Here is a 21,797-nt window from a genome sequence, read left to right on the forward strand (position 1 = left end):
GTCTGTACTGCAGGTCTCTGTGTGATATGATAAAGCCACTAGTCTGTACTGCAGGTCTCTGTCTGATATGATAAAGCCACTAGTCTGTACTGCATGATATGATAAAGACTAGTCTGTACTGCAGGTCTCTGTGTGATATGATAAAGCAGGTCTCTGTGTGATATGATAAAGCCACTAGTCTGTACTGCAGGTCTCTGTGTGATATGATAAAGCCACTAGTCTGTACTGCAGGTCTCTGTGTGATATGATAAAGCCACTAGTCTGTACTGCAGGTCTCTGTGTGATATGATAAAGCCACTAGTCTGTACTGCAGGTCTCTGTGTGATATGATAAAGCCACTAGTCTGTACTGCAGGTCTCTGTGTGATATGATAAAGCCACTAGTCTGTACTGCAGGTCTCTGTGTGATATGATAAAGACTAGTCTGTACTGCAGGTCTCTGTGTGATATGATAAAGCCACTAGTCTGTACTGCAGGTCTCTGTGTGATATGATAAAGCCACTAGTCTGTACTGCAGGTCTCTGTGTGATATGATAAAGCCACTAGTCTGTACTGCAGGTCTCTGTGTGATATGATAAAGCCACTAGTCTGTACTGCAGGTCTCTGTGTGATATGATAAAGACTAGTCTGTACTGCAGGTCTCTGTGTGATATGATAAAGCCACTAGTCTGTACTGCAGGTCTCTGTGTGATATGATAAAGCCACTAGCTGTAGGTCTCTGTAAGATTTCAAGTCATTTAAACGAATGGAATATAGGACATAAATAAATATTTACAATTATCTTACCTTGTCATAACCAAGAAGCTAATAACCTATTAGCATACTCAAATGTTTTTGTTTTTGATGTTAAACTTACAACTTATGTTGTCTCTCTGTCTCTCAGGGGGAGGACACTGACTGTCTGATATCATGGATCAGACTCCTCAGTCTCTCGCTCCAGTCCAGCATTCTGGTCCTTCGTCCTCCATTACGTCTCAACCTGCCCCTACTCCGTCCTCCATCATGGCTCAACCTGCTCATCCACCGTCCTCCATTATGGCTCAGGGTGGTTCTGTTGTCGCTGCACCCCAACTTGTTGGCTGCAGTGTTGCAGGTTCAGTTTATCAAAACATCAGCGTTTCTATGCCTTCGCACGGTGCTGGTGAGACAATTATTTATTGTTATTTTTGTAGCTCAACAAAAACAAGACCAATTATTACAGACATGTTGATTAGTTAATATGCAGTGTCCCTGTCAAATAATACAATACAATTAAGCTAATATTTTGTGTTCTGAGAGGGTACGACAGTTGAACTAAGCTCATGAAGTATTTGTAAGTTGTATTCTTCAAGAATCAATGGCTATACAGGATATAATTAGTTTTAAAGTCCAAAAATGGATGTACCAATTGCAGACTAACACACACACACACACACACAAACACACTCATGAGGTACGCCCATGCAGGAAATTGGACTTTGAAACCAGTAACTGAAGGTAGTGTGTTGTTATGTTACTGAATACTGCAGATTAAAAGATCCCACGACACTAACAATTGTCTTTCCTCATTAGATGAAGATCTGCCAAAAATCAAGGACAAACACAAGTCCAACATGAAGAAGAAGTTTGGGAGCATCTTTGAGGGGCTTGGAAAACGGGGAAACCCAACATTGCTTGACAAGATCTACACAGAGCTCTACATCACAGCTGGAGAGAGTGAAGGGGTTAATAAGGAGCATGAGGTTTGGCAGATTGAAGATACTGCTCGGACCGAAGCATTTCAAGACGATGCAATCAACTGCAATGACATTTTTAGACCTTTAGACCCAAAGACAAAGGAACATAATGACAAATCCCAATGCAAACAAGAGGTACCCATCAGAACTGTGCTGACAAAGGGCATCGCTGGCATCGGAAAAACAGTCTCAGTGCAGAAGTTCATCCTTGACTGGGCAGAAGGAATAGCCAATCAGGATGTAGATTTTGTCTTCACACTTCCATTTAGGGACTTGAATTTGATCAAAGACGACTGCAATCTCTTGAAACTCCTGAGTGACTTCCACCCTGAACTAACAGATATGCAGGACGCAAAGAAGGTGGTCGACGGTAAAGTTGTATTCATCTTCGATGGCCTCGATGAAAGCCAACTTCCACTGTGTTTCCATAACAACAAGAGGTTGTCTAATGTAACCAAGACAACATCAGTGGACGTGCTGCTGACAAACCTCATCAAGGGGAATCTGCTTCCTGAAGCTCTCCTCTGGATAACCTCCCGACCAGCAGCAGTTGATAAGATACCCTCTGACTGTTTTGACCGTGTCACTGAAGTTCGAGGATTCAACAACCCACAGAAGGAAGAATACTTCAAGAAGAGATTCAGTGATGATGAGAACATGGCCAGCAAAATCATCTCCCACATAAAGACATCAAGGAGCCTCCACATCATGTGCCACATACCGGTCTTCTGTTGGATTACTGCCATGGTTCTTGGGAAAATGTTGAGTGAAAATGACCATGGAAAACCCCCTAAAACTTTGACTGAGATGTACATACGCTTCCTACTCACCCTGACAAACATGAAGAACAAGAAGTACCATGGGGAAAACCAACCAGATCCTCGTAATCTGTCAGAGTCTGACGTACAGATCATTCTGAAACTTGGAAAGCTTGCCTTCCAAAACCTGGCAAAGAGCAATTTGGTCTTTTCTGAAGACTATTTGAGAGAGTGTGGCATTGATGTCAACGAAGCCTTCTTGCTCTCAGGGATGTGCACAGAGATCTTCAGAGAGGAGGATCCAATGTTTCAAGCAAAGATGTACAGCTTTGTGCATCTCACCATTCAAGAGTTCTTCGCAGCACTCTATGTTGCTTACTCATATGCCAGTGAAAATGTCAACCCATTGAGTTTAAGAGACTACCAAGAGTTACCAAGAACAAATGACAGTGATTCTGGAGACAGGGATGATGGCTACAGGGATGATGGCTACAGGGATGATGGCTACAGGGATGATGGCTACAGGGATGATAGCTGGAGCGAGGATGAAGACTACAGGCCACAACACAGAGGTTCTCAGCAGCTACAGAAAACATTGCATGACTTGCAGAGGAGTGTTGTGGATAAAGCGTTGAGCAGCAAGACCGGTCACCTAGACCTCTTCCTCCGCTTCCTTCTGGGCATCTCACTGGAGTCCAATCAGATCCTCTTGAAAAGCCTAAACCTCCAGACAAAGGGAGACACAGAAAGCATCCAGAAGACCATTCAGTACATCAAAGATAGGCTTTCAGACGAAAAACAAAGACAATATCCCTCCCCAGAGAGGTGCATCAATCTCTTTCACTGTTTGATCGAATTGAACGATACTTCATTTGTGACTGAAATTCAAAGGTTCTTGACATCCAAAAACCGTGCTGAGAAGAAGCTGACGCCTGCACAGTGCTCGGCGATGGCATACGTACTCTTGATGTCAGAGGAAGTGTGGGACAAACTGGACCTGAAAGTGTACAACACGTCAGATGAGGGGCGTAAGAGGCTGGTCCCAGCTGTTCGATGCTGCCGAAAGGCCATGTGAGTTGAAGTGTTGATGTGTACATACAGTATGAGGGGCGTAAGAGGCTGGTCCCAGCTGTTCGATGCTGCCGAAAGGCCATGTGAGTTGAAGTGTTGATGTGTACATACAGTATGAGGGGCGTAAGAGGCTGGTCCCAGCTGTTCGATGCTGCCGAAAGGCCATGTGAGTTGAAGTGTTGATGTGTACATACAGTATGAGGGGCGTAAGAGGCTGGTCCCAGCTGTTCGATGCTGCCGAAAGGCCATGTGAGTTGAAGTGTTGATGTGTACATACAGTATGAGGGGCGTAAGAGGCTGGTCCCAGCTGTTCGATGCTGCCGAAAGGCCATGTGAGTTGAAGTGTTGATGTGTACATACAGTATGTCACTATATGTCTTCTAGCCATTTAATTAGTACTATACTACATCCACACCTCTCATAATAAATGTCTCTCCTCTGTAGACTAGCAGACTGCCGCCTTACAACGAGTTGCTGTGAAACTGTGGCATCTGCACTACAGCTGCCTGACTCCCACCTGAGAGAGCTGGATCTCAGCGTTAATGCCCTGTTGGACCTGAAGCCCCTTTCTGTTGGACTGAGGAGTCCCAACTGCCGACTGGAGTCACTTAACCTTAGTCATATCAACCTGGAAAGATCAGGACCAGAACTTCTAAAGGCTGTGCTGATGGGACCTCGCAACCATCTACTTGTGTTGAGGTGAGTGCCGATGGGACCTCACAACCATCTACTTGTGTTGAGGTGAGTGCCGATGGGACCTCACGACCATCTACTTGTGTTGAGGTGAGTGCCAGCAACCATCTACTTGTGTTGAGGTGAGTGCTGATGGGAACTCGCAACCATCTACTTGTGTTGAGGTGAGTGCTGATGGGACCTCTCAACCATCTACTTGTGTTGAGGTGAGTGCTGATGGGACCTCTCAACCATCTACTTGTGTTGAGGTGAGTGCTGATGGGCTACTGGCAACCATCTACTTGTGTTGAGGTGAGTGCTGATGGGACCTCGCAACCAGCTACTTGTGTTGAGGTGAGTGCTGATGGGACCTCACAACCAGCTACTTGTGTTGAGGTGAGTGCCGATGGGACCTCACAACCAGCTACTTGTGTTGAGGTGAGTGCTGATGGGACCTCACAACCATCTACTTGTGTTGAGGTGAGTGCTGATGGGACCTCACAACCATCTACTTGTGTTGAGGTGACCATGGGCTCACAACCACTACTTGTGTTGAGGTGAGTGCTGATGGAACCAGCTACTTGTGTTGAGGTGAGTGCTGATCGCAACCAGCTACTTGTGTTGAGGTGAGTGCTGATGGGACTTCACAACCATCTACTTGTGTTGAGGTGAGTGCTGATGGGGGAGTGCTGATGGGAACTCGCAACCATCTACTTGTGTTGAGGTGAGTGCAACCAGCTACTTGTGTTGAGGTGAGTGCTGATGGACCTCGCAACCAGCTACTTGTGTTGAGGTGAGTGCTGATGGGACCTCACAACCAGCTACTTGTGTTGAGGTGAGTGCCGATGGGTTTTGAACAATTCGTAACCTTCAAATCTACTCTTGCAAAGAAACCAAGCAATAGCTATAATGATAAACAACTTAAATGACGGTGGTGTTGCATGTTGGCAAGTTTGACCAATATTATTTGTTGTTTCACATAGACTCACCGGGTGTGATCTCAAAGATGACATTTGTGAAACCGTTGCCTCAGCTCTCCAGTCAGCTGGCTCATGTCTGACAGAGTTGGACCTCAGCTACAACAAACTGACAGACAACGGGGTGGAGAGGATCTCCACTGGGCTTATGAGTCCACACTGTAAACTGAAGATCCTGAGGTGAGTAATGAAAACGTTTAAAGGGGAAGTTCAGGATCAATAGAAGGGATTGGGACATACGTACCATTTTCAAAAATCAACTCCATATATGGTCTGATATTAGGTGATTGGTTCATTTATGTAAAAACATTGCACACATGCCCTTATCGCTTACTATTGATTGTTAGCTAGCTTCTTAGTCCAGGATTTGGCTTAATCTGTGTCTGGAAACTGGCCCGGTAGGTTCATTTATTCTGGATTAAAGACAGCTCCCCTTTACATTTTGTTAATACATTATTTTAAATGTTGGACAGACTGACTGGTTGTGAGATTACAGAGGAGTCCTGTGGAAGTTTGTCCTCTGCTATAGCAGTCTCTCAGCTCGAGGAGCTGCGTCTGGGCTGCAACAAACTGGGAGACTCTGGAGTAAAGCTGCTGTCTGCTGGACTGATGGATCCACACTGTCAGATACATACTCTGGGGTGAGAAATAAACCGTTATGTTTCATCTTCTGTATGTTATAGTAGAATAAACATTTTGTTACTGCATTTTTAAAAAACTATACCGTAACCATGGAAACACCAAGACAACGTAGTGTTAAATTCTCTCCCTTTCCATCCCAAGGCTAAGGGAGTGTAATCTCTCCAGACCTTCCTGTGTCTCTCTGGCTCCTGTACTGTGGTCATACTCAGTCCTGAGAGAGCTGGACCTGAGAGACAACAACCTGTGGTACTCTGGAATGAGGATTCTCTCTGCTGGACTGAGGAACCCCAACTGTGCCTTACAGACCCTTAGGTAGGTTATACATTTGATATTGTGACAGTGACAGGTAGCCTAGCGGTTAGAGACAGGTAGCCTAGCGGTTAGAGACAGGTAGCCTAGCGGTTAGAGACAGGTAATCTAGTGGTTAGAGACTGGTAGCCTAGCGGTTAGAGACAGGTAGCCTAGCGGTTAGAGATAGGTAACCTAGTGGTTAGAGACAGGTAGCCTAGCGGTTAGAGACAGGTAGCCTAGTGGTTAGAGACAGGTAGCCTAGTGGTTAGAGACAGGTAGCCTAGTGGTTAGAGACAGGTAGCCTAGCGGTTAGAGACAGGTAGCCTAGCGGTTAGAGACAGGTAGCCTAGCGGTTAGAGACAGGTAGTCTAGTGGTTAGAGACAGGTAGCCTAGCGGTTAGAGACAGGTAGCCTAGTGGTTAGTGACAGGTAGCCTAGCGGTTAGAGACAGGTAGCCTAGCGGTTAGAGACAGGTAGCCTAGCGGTTAGAGACAGGTAGCCTAGCGGTTAGAGACAGGTAGTCTAGTGGTTAGAGACAGGTAGCCTAGCGGTTAGAGCGTTGGGCCAGTAACCGAAAGGTTGCTGGTTCTAATTCCTGAGCCGACAAGGGGAAAAACCTTTTGATGTGTCCTTGTCCATTGAATCTTAATGTGCTCCAGGGGCACCGTACTACTATGGCTGACCCTGTAGGTAGGCCGTCATTGTAAATAAGAATTTGTTCTTAATTAACTGACATGCCTTGTTAAATGAAGGTTAAGTATACCATTTTAAAAAGAATACTGTAAACCTTATAACTTAGGTAGGATACGTATTTGATATTGTGTAAACTTCAGAACTCAGAAACAGTAGAATAGGAATGATGGAACCGCATATAAATGGAATTTAAACTTAAAAAAATATATACTCTAGCAGTGGTTCATTGTTTTATGCTGTCTCTTCTCTCTGTAGGCTTTCTGGTTGTCTAGTCACAGAGAAAGGCTGTACGTTTCTTGCCTCCGCTCTGGAGTCAAACCCCTCCAACCTGAGAGAACTGGACCTGAGCTTCAATCACCCAGGAGACTCCGGAGTGAAGCTGCTCTCTGATAGACTGAAAAATCCACACTGTAGCCTGGAGAAACTCAGGTAAATGGAAAATGTAGTTGATGTGACTTTTACTTCTGTAAATTGTGCCGACAGAGATGGTCACCTCGCTTCGCGTTCTTAGGAAACTATGCAGTATTTTTCATTGTTTTTATTATTTCTTACATTGTGACCCCAGGAAATCTGAAGTCTTATTACATACAGCCGGGAAGAACTATTGTAACGTCAACTTATCTACGTTATGACCAGGAATACGACTTTCCCGAAGCGGATCCTCTGTCCGTACCACCACCCAGGACAATCGATCTATTCCGACCCAAAACAACGGCGATGTAGAAGAGGCAGACTGAGCGGCCTCCTGTGAGGCTCCGTAGACGTGCACATCGCTCACCGCTCCTGAGTATACTACTCGCCACTGTTGAGTCTCTTGACAACAAGGTAGATGAAATTCGAGCAAGGGTTGCCGTCCAGAAAGACATCAGAGATTGTAACATTCTCTGTTTCACGGAAACATTGCTCTCTTGGGATATGTTGTCGGAATCGATTCAGCCACTGGGCTTCTCCATGCATCGCGCCGACAGAGTTAAAAACCTCTCTGGGAAGAGGAAGGGCGGGGGTTTATGCTTCACTATTAATGACTCATGGTGTAATCATAACAACATACGGGAACTCAAGTCCTTTTGCTCCCCCGACCTAGAATTCCTTACAATGAAATGCTGGCCATTTTACCTACCAAGATAATTCTCGTCAGTTATAGTCACAGCGGTGTACATTCTCCCTCAAACAACTTCACTGGACTCTATGCAAACTGGAAACTATATATCCGGAGGCTGCATTTATTGTAGCTGGGGATTTTATCAAAGCACATTTGAGAACAAGGCTATCAGCATGTTGATTGCACAACACGCAGGGCTAATACTCTCGACCACTGCTACTCTAACTTCTGCGATGCATACAAAGCCCTCCCTTCAGCAAATCCGATCACGAACCTCAAACAGGATGTACCAGTGATGCGAACCATTCAATGCTGGTCTGACCAATTGGAAGCCACGCTTCAAGATTGTTTTGAACACGGAGGCTGGAATATGTTCCAGTCAGCCTCAGAGAACAACATGGACCTATTCGCTGACTCGGTGAGTGTGTTTATAAAGAAGTGCATGTTGTACCCACTGTGACTATTAATACCGACCCTGGCCTCCCAGGTGGCGCAGTGGTCTAGGGCACTGCATCGCAGCGTTAGCTGTGCCACCAGAGACTCTGGGTTTGCGCCCAGGCTCTGTCGCAGTCGGCCACGACTGGGAGATCCGTGGGTCGACGCACAATTGGCCTAGCGTCATCCGGGTTAGGGATTTGTAAGTCGCTCTGGATAAGAGCGTCTGCTAAATGACTTAAATGTAATGTAATGGAGGGCTTGGACGGTAGGGATATCCTTGTCTCATCGCGCACCAGCGATTACTGTGGCGGGCTGGGAACAGTGCACCCTAACCAAGGTCGCCAGGTGCACGGTGTTTCCTTGGTGCGGCTAGCTTCCGGGTTGGATGCGCGGTGTGTTAAGAAGCAGTGCGGCTTGGTTGGGTTGTGTTTCAGAGGACGCATGACTTTCGACCTTCGTCGAAGTGTTAACCCTCTGCTGGCTGCGTCCTCAGTGTGTTTACGGACATATTCAATCAATCCAAATCCCAGTCTGTTGTCCCCACATGCTTCAAGATGGCCACCATTGTTCCTGTACCCAAGAAGGCAAAGATAACTGAACTAAATGACTACCGCCCCGTAACACTTCTGTCATCATGAAGTGCTTTGAGAGGCTCGTCAAGGATCATATCACCGCCAGCTTACCGGCCACCCTAGACCCACATCAGTTTGCATACCGCCCCAACAGGTCCACAGATGACGCAATCGACATCACACTGCACACTGCCCCATCTGGACAAAAATAATACCTATTTAAGAATAATCTTCATTGACTACAGCTCAGCATTCAATATCATAGTACCCTCCAAGCTCATCATCAAGCTGGAGGCCCTGGGTCTCAACCCCGCCCTGTGCAACTGGGTCCTGGACTTTCTGACGGGCCACCCCCAGGTGGTGAAGGTAGAAAACAACATCTCCACTTCGCTGACCCTCAACACTGGGGCCCCACAAAGGTGTGTGCTCAGCCCTCTTCTGTACTCCCTGTTCATCCATGACTGCGTGGCCATGCACGTCTCCAAATCAATCATCAAGTTTGCAGGCGACACTACAGTAGAGACAGCCTACAGGGAGGAGGTGAGTGCACTCGGAGTGTGGTGTCAGGAAAACAACCTCTCTCTCAACGTCAACAAAACAAAGGAGATGATCGTGGAATTCAGGAAACAGCAGAGGGAGCACCCCCCCCATCCACATCGAAGGGACAGCAGTTGAGAAGGTGGACATTTTTAAGTTCCTGGGCGTACACATCACAGACAAACTGAAATGGTCTACCCACACAGACAGTGTACTGAAGAAGGCACCACAGCGCCTCTTCAACCTCAGGAGGCTGAAGAAATTTGGCTTTTGGTCACCCAAAACCCTGACAAGCTTTTACAGATGCACAATCGAGAGCATCCTGTCGGTCTGTATCACAGCCTGGTACGGCAGCTGCACCGCCCACGACCGCAGGGCTCTCCAGAGGGTAGTGAGGTCTGCACAACGCATTACCGGGGGAAAACTACCTGCCCCCCAGGACACCTACTGCACCCGATGTCACAGGAAGCCAAAAAGATCATCAAGGACAACAACCACTCGAGCCACTGCCTGTTCACCCCGCTATCATCCAGAAGGCGAGGTCAGTACAGGTGCATCAAAGCTGGGACCGAGAGATTGAATAACAGCTTCGATCTCAAGGCCATCAGACTGCTCAACAGCAATCACTAACTCAGAGAGGCTGCTGCCTACATTGAGACCCAATCACTGGCCACTTTAATAAATGGATCACTTGTCACTTTATACAATGCCACTTTAAATAATGCCACTTTAATAATGTTTACATCATGACATTTTATACCATCTATTGCACCTTGCCTCTGTCGCTCAGCCATCACTCATCCATATACTTATATGTACATATTCTCATTCACCGCTTTAGATTTGTGTGTAGTAGGTAGTTGTTGGGGAATTGTTAGATTACTTGTTAGATATTACTGCATTGTCAGAACTAGAAGCACAAGCATTTCGCTACACTCGCAATAACATCTACTGACCATCTGTATGTGACCAATAACATCTACTAACCATCTGTATGTGACCAATAACATCTACTAACCATCTGTATGTGACCAATAACATCTGCTAACCATGTGTATGTGACCAATAACATCTACTAACCATGTGTATGTGACCAATAACATCTACCAACCATCTGTATGTGACCAATAACATCTACTAACCATCTGTATGTGACCAATAACATCTACTAACCATCTGTATGTGACCAATAACATCTACTAACCATGTGTATGTGACCAATAACATCTACCAACCATCTGTATGTGACCAATAACATCTACTAACCATCTGTATGTGACCAATAACATCTACTAACCATCTGTATGTGACCAATAACATCTACTAACCATCTGTATGTGACCAATAAAATGTGATTTGATAACACCTCATTGCTCAATGGACTTTCAAGACCCTAATTTATATAGTGAAATCATCAAGGCAATCTCCACTGTAATCAGGTTCAATAGGTCCTACATTACTCTTGTTCTGTCCCACAGTGTGGACCATGGTGGAGAGTCCAGAATCAAACCAGGCCTGAGGAAATGTGAGTCATCAAACTACATTTAGAAAAATTAAAGGTAGATTTATTTGTGAAGAGAACATAACATATGTGTTTCTGCCGTTTTGTCTTGCTACAGATGCCTGCCAGCTGAAGCTGGACGGTATGTCAGCAGATGGTGACCTGACTCTGTCCGAGGACAACACGAGGGTGGTGAGGAGAACGCAGGTTCACCCATATCCTCATTTTGATTTCTCGGATTCAGATGACTCCGATTACTCAGTTCGGACCAAAAAGACGGATAAGTGGGCCAAAGTACGCTGCAGGGAGCCCCTGTCTGATGGCCGTTTCTACTGGCAGGTTGAATGGACTGGCTGGGTTGACATTGGGGTGACATATACACCCAGATGGGACATTGAGAAGAAGAGGTATTGGGGGCTTTTCTGCTGCAATGAACAGTACACATTTATTCATAGTAAAAGGTTCTCGGTTGTATCAGTACCCAGACCGGACCCAAAGTGTATAGGAGTGTATCTCGACTTTCCGGCCGGCACTCTGTCCTTTTACAGCGTCTCCTCTGGTACACCGGCCCACCTGTACACATTCCACACCACGTTCACTGAGCCCCTGTATCCTCAGTTCAAAATCATGTGCGATGAGATGGAGATATTTGGCTCAGTTAAAATCCAAACTCTGTGAATGAAAAGCAGCCGTCATCAGAGTAACTGACAGACAGACACATGTTTGATTCACTGTGTCTGTATTTTTCACTGCACCTTCACTCAGAGAGAGGACAATGATGTTTGGATTAGAAACCTTTTCTATAATAAACCTAATAAATATTTACCATTCACACATCGTTTGGCTTTGAGTGTGGAATTGGTCTTTGGAAGTTGTTTTATGTGTATATTATTTTATTATTATAGTTATCATTATGTTTTATTATTATAGTTATCATTATGTTTTATTATTGTAGTTATCATTATGTTTTATTATTATAGTTATCATTATGTTTTATTATTATAGTTATCATTATGTTTTATTATTATAGTTATCATTATGTTTTATTATTGTAGTTATCATTATGTTTTATTATTATAGTTATCATTATGTTTTATTATTGTAGTTATCATTATGTTTTATTATTGTAGTTATCATTATGTTTTATTATTGTAGTTATCATTATGTTTTATTATTGTAGTTATCATTATGTTTTATTATTGTAGTTATCATTATGTTTTATTATTATAGTTATCATTATGTTTTATTATTATAGTTATCATTATGTTTTATTATTATAGTTATCATTATGTTTTATTAGAGAGGCAGGAGGAGAATGATACTGCAGAGTGGTTGAGGAAAGAGAGAGAGGCAGGAGGAGAATGATACTGCAGAGTGGTTGAGGAAAGAGAGAGAGGCAGGAGGAGAATGATACTACAGAGTGGTTGAGGAAAGAGAGAGAGAGGCAGGAGGAGAATGATACTGCAGAGTGGTTGAGGAAAGAGAGAGAGAGGCAGGAGGAGAATGATACTGCAGAGTGGTTGAGGAAAGAGAGAGAGGCAGGAGGAGAATGATACTACAGAGTGGTTGAGGAAAGAGAGAGAGAGGCAGGAGGAGAATGATACTGCAGAGTGGTTGAGGAAAGAGAGAGAGGCAGGAGGAGAATGATACTGCAGAGTGGTTGAGGAAAGAGAGAGAGGCAGGAGGAGAATGATACTGCAGAGTGGTTGAGGAAAGAGAGAGAGAGGCAGGAGGAGAATGATACTGCAGAGTGGTTGAGGAAAGAGAGAGAGGCAGGAGGAGAATGATACTGCAGAGTGGTTGAGGAAAGAGAGAGAGAGGCAGGAGGAGAATGATACTACAGAGTGGTTGAGGAAAGAGAGAGACCTAATGTCTACCTGGCCCATCACTCCACCCTGGCCGTGGAACAGCCTTTACGACCAGATTCACCTCTACAAGGCAGCAATCCCAACTTTTTGCCAGGACCCTGAAGGACATCACCCTCAACCGTAAGCCCAGCACTTCACATAGGAGCAACATCCAGTACATCAAGGATAAGCTCTCACCTGGCAACCAGGTGTTTATAGACTCTTGGAAGCGTTGCTCCTCGGAGCAGTGTTTTAATCTCCTTCTCTGTTTGATGGAGTTGAACAACAACTCGCTGGTGGAGGAAATTCAAAGTCAGTCTTGAGAGGAAGTTGACCCCTGGTCAGTGTTCAGCGCTGGCCTACATGCTGCTGATGTCAGAGGAGGTGATGGGTGAATTTGACATGAGAAAATACAGCACAACACTAGAGGGTGGTAGAAGACTGGTCCCGGTAGCTAGATACTGCAGGAAGACGTAGAAGACTGGTCCCGGTAGCTAGACACTGCAGGAAGACGTAGAAGACTGGTCCCGGTAGCTAGACACTGCAGGAAGACGTAGAAGACTGGTCCCGGTAGCTAGACAATGCAGGAAGACGTAGAAGACTGGTCCCGGTAGCTAGACACTGCAGGAAGGCGTAGAAGACTGGTCCCGGTAGCTAGACACTGCAGGAAGACGTAGAAGACTGGTCCCGGTAGCTAGACACTGCAGGAAGACGTAGAAGACTGGTCCCGGTAGCTAGACACTGCAGGAAGACGTAGAAGACTGGTCCCGGTAGCTAGACACTGCAGGAAGGCGTAGAAGACTGGTCCCGGTAGCTAGATAATGCAGGAAGACGTAGAAGACTGGTCCCGGTAGCTAGACACTGCAGGAAGGCGTAGAAGACTGGTCCCGGTAGCTAGACACTGCAGGAAGACGTAGAAGACTGGTCCCGGTAGCTAGACACTGCAGGAAGACGTAGAAGACTGGTCCCGGTAGCTAGACACTGCAGGAAGGCGTAGAAGACTGGTCCCGGTAGCTAGACACTGCAGGAAGACGTAGAAGACTGGTCCCGGTAGCTAGACACTGCAGGAAGGCGTAGAAGACTGGTCCCGGTAGCTAGACACTGCAGGAAGGCGTAGAAGACTGGTCCCGGTAGCTATACACTGCAGGAAGACGTAGAAGACTGGTCCCGGTAGCTAGACACTGCAGGAAGGCGTAGAAGACTGGTCCCGGTAGCTAGACACTGCAGGAAGGCATAGAAGACTGGTCCCGGTAGCTAGACACTGCAGGAAGGCGTAGAAGACTGGTCCCGGTAGCTAGACACTGCAGGAAGGCGTAGAAGACTGGTCCCGGTAGCTAGACACTGCAGGAAGGCATAGAAGACTGATCCCGGTAGCTAGACACTGCAGGAAGACTACGGAAGTTCAGATGTTATTTATCATTGGTTTGCTTTGCAGGCATTTGTAGAATTACACATACAAACCAAGTCCAGGCCAGAAATGATTATAAATCCTTAACAGAGGACAACAGATCATTCCTAATGGCCAGGTTCACTAAGGTTTGCGGGGGACAACTAGTGTTACATGTATAATGACACGCAGGTACCTATTATTCTGTTATTAATGTGATATTTATTATAAGGATTATTAAAAGCAGTTACACAATAAAGATGTTAGCTGCACATACATTTCTTAAAATCCAATTTGACAACAGAAGATACACCTTGTCACAACAGTAGCAGATAGCCAGCTAATCTGTCACTATGTTAGCAAATAGCCAGCTAATCTGTCACTATGTTAGCAAATAGCCAACTAATCTGTCACTATGTCAGCAAATAGCCAGCTAATCTATCACTATGTTAGCAAATAGCCAGCTAATCTGTCACTATATTAGCAAATAGCCAGCTAACCTGTCTTTATGTTAGAAAATAGCCAGCTAATCTGTCACTATGTTAGCAAATAGCCAGCTAATCTGTCACTATGTTAGCAAATAGCCAGCTAATCTGTCACTATGTTAGCAAATAGCCAGCTAATCTGTCACTATGTTAGCAAATAGCCAGCTAATCTGTCACTATGTTAGCAAATAGCCAGCTAATCTGTCACTATGTTAGCAAATAGCCAACTAATCTGTCACTATGTTAGCAAATAGCCAGCTAATCAGTCACTATGTTAGCAAATAGCCAGCTAATATATCACTATGTTAGCAAATAGCCAGCTAATCTGTCACTATGTTAGCAAATAGCCAGCTAATCTATCACTATGTTAGCAAATAGCCAACTAATCTGTCACTATGTTAGCAAATAGCCAGCTAATCAGTCACTATGTTAGCAAATAGCCAGCTAATCTATCACTATGTTAGCAAATAGCCAGCTAATCTGTCACTATATTAGCAAATAGCCAGCTAACCTGTCTTTATGTTAGAAAATAGCCAGCTAATCTGTCACTATGTTAGCAAATAGCCAGCTAATCTGTCACTATGTTAGCAAAAAGCCAGCTAATCTGTCACTATGTTAGCAAATAGCCAGCTAAACTGTCACTGTGTTAGCAAATAGCCAGTTAATCTGTCACTATGTTAGCAAATAGCCAGCTAATCTGTCACTATGTTAGCAAATAGCCAACTAATCTGTCACTATGTTAGCAAAAAGCCAGCTAATCTGTCACTATGTTAGCAAATAGCCAGCTAAACTGTCACTGTGTTAGCAAATAGCCAGTTAATCTGTCACTATGTTAGCAAATAGCAAATAGCTATGTTAGCAGTCTTTATAAATAGCTAATCTGTCACTATGTCAGCAAATAGCCAGCTAATCTGTCACTATGTTAGCAAATAGCCAGCTAATCTGTCACTATGTTAGCAAATAGCCAGCTAATCTGTCACTATGTTAGCAAATAGTGGTATACATAGTTTTATTTTATATTCTGTATGAATTCGCATGAATTTGGAACCAAACAAATCTTATTTTCAATCTTTCTCTCACCAACTCCATTCCCCAACTCCCTCCCTCGTTCTTCTCTTAGACTGAGGCAGTGTAATCTATCGGAGTTATCCTGTGAGTCTCTGGCTTCTGTCCTGTTTTCAAACTCCACCCTGAGAGAGCTGGGCCTGAGAGACAATGACTTGGGGGATTCAGGAATAGAGAGACTCTCTGCTGCACTGGGGGACCTCGCTGTGCCTTGAAGGTTTTGGTGGTGAGAGTCTCACACGATGCTGTTGCAGTATAAATGTAATATTGAGTGTTTCACTCAATCCAATGCCAACTTCTCTCTGCAGGATGTCTGGTCACAGAGGAGGGCTTTGCTTCTCTGGCTTCAGTTCTGAGGTCAAACCCGTCCTACCTGAGAGAACCTGACCTGAGCTTCAATCACCCAGAAGACTGAGTGAAGCTGCTCTCTGATAGACTGGAGAAACTCAGGTAAATGGAAAATGTTGTTTCTGTTAACACCTCATTGCTCAATGAGACTTTCAAGACCCTATTTTACATTTGTTTTACCTTAACAAGTCAGTTAAGAACAAATTCTTATTTTCAATGACGGCCTAGGAACAGTGGGTTAACTGGTCTGGGAACAGTGGGTTAACTGGTCTAGGAACAGTGGGTTAACTGGTCTGGGAACAGTGGGTTAACTGGTCTAGGAACAGTGGGTTAACTGGTCTAGGAACAGTGGGTTAACTGCCTGTTCAGGGGCAGAATGACAGATTTGTACCTTGTCAGCTCGGGGGTTTAAACTTGCAACCTTCCGGTTACTAGTCCAACGCTCTAACCACTAGGCTACGCTGCCGCCCCACATGGTGAAATCGTCAAGGTAATCTCCACTGTAATCAGTTTTCAATAAGTCCTACATGACAAGTTAGTGTAGGAGGAGGATCCACATTGTAGACGGAAGGGAATTTCCCCACTTTGAATATCGCTGAACAGATGACAACAATGACTGGAGGAACTGTATGAACAGCACAATGAAGTCTGTCTTTCTCTGTCTGTTTCTGTCTCTCAGTCTCAGTCTGTCTGTCTGTCTGTCTGTCTGTCTGTCTGTCTGTCTGTCTGTCTGTCTGTCTGTCTGTCTGTCTGTCTGTCTGTCTGTCTGTCTGTCTGTCTGTCTGTCTGTCTGTCTGTCTGTCTGTCTGTCTGTCTGTCTGTCTGTCTGTCTGTCTGTCTGTCTGTCTGTCTGTCTGTCTGTCTGTCTGTCTGTCTGTCTGTCTGTCTGTCTGTCTGTCTGTCTGTCTGTCTGTCTGTCTGTCTGTCTGTCTGTCTGTCTGTCTGTCTGTCTGTCTGTCTGTCTGTCTGTCTGTCTGTCTGTCTGTCTGTCTGTCTGTCTGTCTGTCTGTCTGTCTGTCTGTCTGTCTGTCTGTCTGTCTGTCTGTCTGTCTGTCTGTCTGTCTGTCTGTCTGTCTGTCTGTCTGTCTGTCTGTCTGTCTGTCTGTCTGTCTGTCTGTCTGTCTGTCTGTCTGTCTGTCTGTCTGTCTGTCTGTCTGTCTGTCTGTCTGTCTGTCTGTTATTCTGCCTCTCCTATAGTGTGGAATGTGGTGGAGGAAACAGGATCAAAACCAGGCATGATAAAATGTGAGTCTGAATACAAATGTGATATAGAATATGATGTACAGGAACCTGTCCAGCCCCAACATGTTGTTGCAGATCTGAATCAGCATCAGTATGCAAAACATGTGACCTAGATGACGACACCTTGTAGAGTTTCCTAGGCTCATTCCTGTGTGTGTTCTTCTGTACATGCTTGTGAGCTCAACATGGAACCTGGTTGCATAGCCAGCGTCTGAGGAGAACAAGAGATTAGAGTGGAGACAGATTCCAGGGATAATAAACTAGAACGACTTCCGCTACTCCCTGTCTGTGTGCCGTACCCAGAGCCTGTCTGTGTGCTGTACCCAGAGCCTGTCTGTGTGCCGTACCCAGGGTCTGTCTGTGTGCCGTACCCAGGGTCTGTCTGTGTGCCGTACCCAGGGTCTGTCTGTGTGCCGTACCCAGGGTCTGTCTGTGTGCCGTACCCAGGGTCTGTCTGTGTGCCGTACCCAGGGCCTGTCTGTGTGCCGTACCCAGGGTCTGTCTGTGTGCCGTACCCAGGGTCTGTCTGTGTGCCGTACCCAGGGTCTGTCTGTGTGCCGTACCCAGGGTCTGTCTGTGTGCCGTACCCAGGGTCTGTCTGTGTGTTGTACCCAGGGTCTGTCTGTGTGCCGTACCCAGGGTCTGTCTGTGTGCCGTACCCAGAGCCTGTCTGTGTGCCGTACCCAGGGTCTGTCTGTGTGCCGTACCCAGGGTCTGTCTGTGTGCGGTACCCAGGGCCTGTCTGTGTGTTGTACCCAGGGTATGTCTGTGTGCTGTACCCAGAGCCTGTCTGTGTGCTGTACCCAGGGCCTGTCTGTGTGCTGTACCCAGGGCCTGTCTGTGTGCTGTACCCAGGGTCTGTGTGCTGTACCCAGGGTCTGTCTGTGTGCTCTACCCAGGGTCTGTCTGTGTGCCGTACCCAGGGTCTGTCTGTGTGCCGTACCCAGGGTCTGTCTGTGTGCTGTACCCAGGGCCTGTCTGTGTGCTGTACCCAGGGTCTGTCTGTGTGCTGTACCCAGGGCCTGTCTGTGTGCTGTACCCAGGGCCTGTCTGTGTGCTGTACCCAGGGCCTGTCTGTGTGCTGTACCCAGGGCCTGTCTGTGTGCTGTACCCAGGGTCTGTCTGTGTGCTGTACCCAGGGCCTGTCTGTGTGCTGTACCCAGGGCCAGTCTGTGTGCTGCACCCAGGGCCTGTCTGTGTGCTGTACCCAGGGTCTGTCTGTGTGCTGTACCCAGGGTCTGTGTGCTGTACCCAGGGTCTGTCTGTGTGCTGTACCCAGGGTCTGTCTGTGTGCTGTACCCAGGGTCTGTGTGCTGTACCCAGGGTCTGTCTGGAGGCTGTTTATACTGGCAGGTTGAGGGGACCAGACCATAGATAGAAATCTTTTAATTACCCCACCCTCATCCCCACCCTCAATCCCACCCCCATCCCCACCCCCATCCCCACCCTCATCCCCACCCTCATCCCCACCCTTCACCTTCAGATGAGTCCCATCACCTTCAGACGAGTCCCATCACCTTCAGACGAGTCCCATAACCTTCAGACGAGTCCCATCACCTTCAGACGAGTCCCATCACCTTCAGATGAGTCCCGTTACCTTCAGACCGGCTTTCAGACGAGTCCTGTTACCTTCTGATGAGTCCCGTCCCCTTCAGACGAGTCCCGTTACCTTCAGACCGGCTTTCAGACGAGTCCTGTTACCTTCAGACGAGTCCTGTTACCTTCAGCCGAGTCCCGTTACCTTCAGACGAGTCACGTTACCTTCAGATGAGTCCCATCACCTTCAGACCGGCTCTCAGACGAGTCCTGTTACCTTCAGACGAGTCCCGTTACCTTCAGACGAGTCCCGTTACCTTCAGACGAGTCCCGTTACCTTCAGATGAGTCCCGTTCCCTTCAGACGAGTCCTGTTACCTTCAGACGAGTCCCATCACCTTCAGATGAGTCCCATCACCTTCAGACGAGTCCCGTTACCTTCAGACCGGCTTTCAGACGAGTCCTGTTACCTTCAGACGAGTCCTGTTACCTTCAGACGAGTCCCGTTACCTTCAGACGAGTCCCGTTACCTTCAGACGAGTCCCGTTCCCTTCAGACGAGTCCCGTTACCTTCAGACGAGTCCCATCACCTTCAGACGAGTCCCATCACCTTCAGATGAGTCCCGTTACCTTCAGACGAGTCCCATCACCTTCAGACGAGTCCCATCACCTTCAGATGAGTCCCGTTACCTTCAGATGAGTCCCGTTACCTTCAGACCGGCTTTCAGACGAGTCCTGTTACCTTCAGACGAGTCCTGTTACCTTCAGACGAGTCCTGTTACCTTCAGACGAGTCCTGTTACCTTCAGACGAGTCCTGTTACCTTCAGACGAGTCCAGACAGGCTTTCAGACGAGTCCTGTTACCTTCAGACGAGTTCTGTTACCTTCAGACGAGTTCTGTTACCTTCAGACGAGTCCTGTTACCTTCAGACGAGTCCTGTTACCTTCAGACGAGTCCCATCACCTTCAGATGAGTCCCATCACCTTCAGACGAGTCACGTTACCTTCAGACGAGTCCTGTTACCTTCAGACGAGTCCTGTTACCTTCAGACGAGTCCTGTTACCTTCAGACCGGCTTTCAGACGAGTCCCATCACCTTCAGATGAGTCCCATCACCTTCAGACGAGTCACGTTACCTTCAGACGAGTCCTGTTACCTTCAGACGAGTCCTGTTACCTTCAGACGAGTCCTGTTACCTTCAGACCGGCTTTCAGACGAGTCCCATCACCTTCAGACGAGTCCTGTTACCTTCAGACGAGTCCTGTTACCTTCAGACGAGTCCTGTTACCTTCAGACGAGTCCTGTTACCTTCAGACGAGTCCCGTCACCTTCAGACGAGTCCCGTCACCTTCAGACGAGTCCCGTCACCTTCAGACGAGTCCCGTCACCTTCAGATGAGTCCCGTTACCTTCAGACCGGCTTTCAGACGAGTCCTGTTAGCTTCAGACGAGTCCTGTTACCTTCAGACGAGTCCCGTTAACTTCAGATGAGTCCTGTGGCACTTATGGGGGTCATAGAGCAAAATGGAGAGAACACTATCCTCTTCGTGAGTCTCGGACGTTAGACATTTTCGTGAGAAGACCGATTTTCGGGATGTCTCACGGTCTTGACACACACCGCTCTGCCACCTTTCACCGCAGACTTGGAAATGTTGCTTCTGTTTGGGATTTTGGCTGGGTTTCTGTATAAGCACTTTGACATCTGTTGATGTAAAAAGGGCTTTATAACGAAATGTGATTGAGAGAGGAGGAGGGAGAGTGATTCTATATCAGCAGGGATGGGTAAACTTTTGGGGGGGATGGACTGATTTGTTGGTGGAAAATCATCATTCCTCCATTCTATCTGGTTGAAGACGTTCGAGTGTGGTCTGAAGATGTGTGTGGTCTGAAGAGGGGTGTGGCCTGAAGGGGTGTGTGGCCTGAAGGGGTGTGTGGTCTGAAGAAGGGTGTGGCCTAAAGAGGGGTGTGGTCTGAAGAGGTGTGTGGCCTGAAGAGGTGTGTGGCCTGAAGAGGGTTGTGTTCTGACGGGGGGTGTGGCCTGAAGAGGGGTGTGTTCTGACGGGGGGTGTGGCCTGAAGAGGGGTGTGTTCTGACGATGTGTGTGGCCTGAAGGGGTGTGTGGTCTGAAGAGGGGTGTGGCCTGAAGAGGGATGTGTTCTGACGGGGGGGTGTGGCCTGAAGAGGGGTGTGTTCTGACGATGTGTATGGCCTGAAGGGGTGTGTGGTCTGAAGAGGGGTGTGGCCTGAAGAGGGATGTGGTCTGACGGGGGTGTGGCCTGAAGGGGTGTGTGGTCTGAAGAGGTGTGTGGCCTGAAGAGGGGTGTGGTCTGGAGAGGGGTGTGTTCTGACGGGGGGTGTGGCCTGAAGGGGTGTGTGGCCTGAAGAGGGGTGTGTTCTGACGGGGGGTGTGGCCTGAAGAGGGGTGTGTTCTGACAATGTGTGTGGCCTGAAGAGGGATGTGGTCTGAAGAGGGGTGTGGCCTGAAGAGGGATGTGGTCTGAAGAGGGGTGTGGCCTGAAGGGGTTTTCTAAACCCCCCTCTTTAGGATGCACACAAAGATGAACAGTCAGCTAGAATGCAGTGTAGCCTGTTAAACCTGTCTGGTGATGACAACACTAAAGTTACTGACAGCTTCTGATCAGTAATGTAGCAGGTGGGTTAGAATCTGATCCTTTTAGTTTGTAGTGTCTGATCAGTAATGTAGCAGGTGGGTTAGAATCTGATCCTCGATCTGATCTTAGTCCTGACTTGGTGAAGAACAGGTGGGTTAGAATCTGATCCTAGTCCTGACTCGGCGAAGAACAGGTGTGTTACTGTCATACAGCCTCCATTTTCACTGAGACACAGAGGAGACTTGGCAGACAGCAGACTGACACAACACACAACTACAGTGAGTATCTGTGTGTGAGATGTTCTGACAG

The 21,797-nt window shown here is 46.9% G+C and overlaps 1 protein-coding gene across 5 annotated transcripts; it reads left to right on the plus strand.

Annotated features, from left to right (window-relative positions):
• Positions 1-847: 847 nt before the first annotated feature.
• Positions 848-11,806, plus strand: LOC124015547 (NLR family CARD domain-containing protein 3-like). Of its 5 annotated transcripts, XM_046330828.1 has the most exons (9): positions 849-1,140; positions 1,551-3,543; positions 3,988-4,242; positions 5,199-5,372; positions 5,666-5,833; positions 5,976-6,146; positions 7,074-7,247; positions 10,946-10,992; positions 11,087-11,806. In XM_046330828.1, exons 1-9 carry the CDS (start codon positions 909-911, stop codon positions 11,644-11,646), a joined length of 3,774 nt encoding a protein of 1,257 aa, XP_046186784.1. In that variant the 5' UTR covers positions 849-908; the 3' UTR covers positions 11,647-11,806. The 5 variants fall into 5 exon arrangements, 3 of the variants coding, with proteins under 3 accessions (XP_046186785.1, XP_046186784.1, XP_046186786.1); XM_046330830.1 differs by lacking the exons at positions 849-1,140; positions 1,551-3,543; positions 3,988-4,242 and adding an exon at positions 4,343-4,611 and having other exon boundaries at positions 5,051-5,372; XR_006835179.1 differs by lacking the exons at positions 5,199-5,372; positions 5,666-5,833; positions 5,976-6,146; ... (1 more) ...; positions 10,946-10,992; positions 11,087-11,806 and adding an exon at positions 3,591-3,875 and having other exon boundaries at positions 848-1,140; positions 1,551-3,507; positions 3,988-4,119.
• The last annotated feature ends 9,991 nt before the right edge of the window (positions 11,807-21,797 follow it).

Source organism: Oncorhynchus gorbuscha, linkage group LG26 (assembly GCF_021184085.1).
Source record: "Oncorhynchus gorbuscha isolate QuinsamMale2020 ecotype Even-year linkage group LG26, OgorEven_v1.0, whole genome shotgun sequence".
In the NCBI taxonomy this organism is placed as follows: Eukaryota; Metazoa; Chordata; class Actinopteri; order Salmoniformes; family Salmonidae; genus Oncorhynchus; species Oncorhynchus gorbuscha.

Bases quoted from the DNA above. Each gene is read 5' to 3' on its own strand.
- LOC124015547 (XM_046330828.1), top strand. From the start codon at position 909: ATGGATCAGACTCCTCAGTCTCTCGCTCCAGTCCAGCATTCTGGTCCT. The intron at 5,373-5,665 runs GTGAGTAATGAA...AATGTTGGACAG, and splicing joins TGTAAACTGAAGATCCTGAG to ACTGACTGGTTGTGAGATTA. The intron at 5,834-5,975 runs GTGAGAAATAAA...TTCCATCCCAAG, and splicing joins TGTCAGATACATACTCTGGG to GCTAAGGGAGTGTAATCTCT.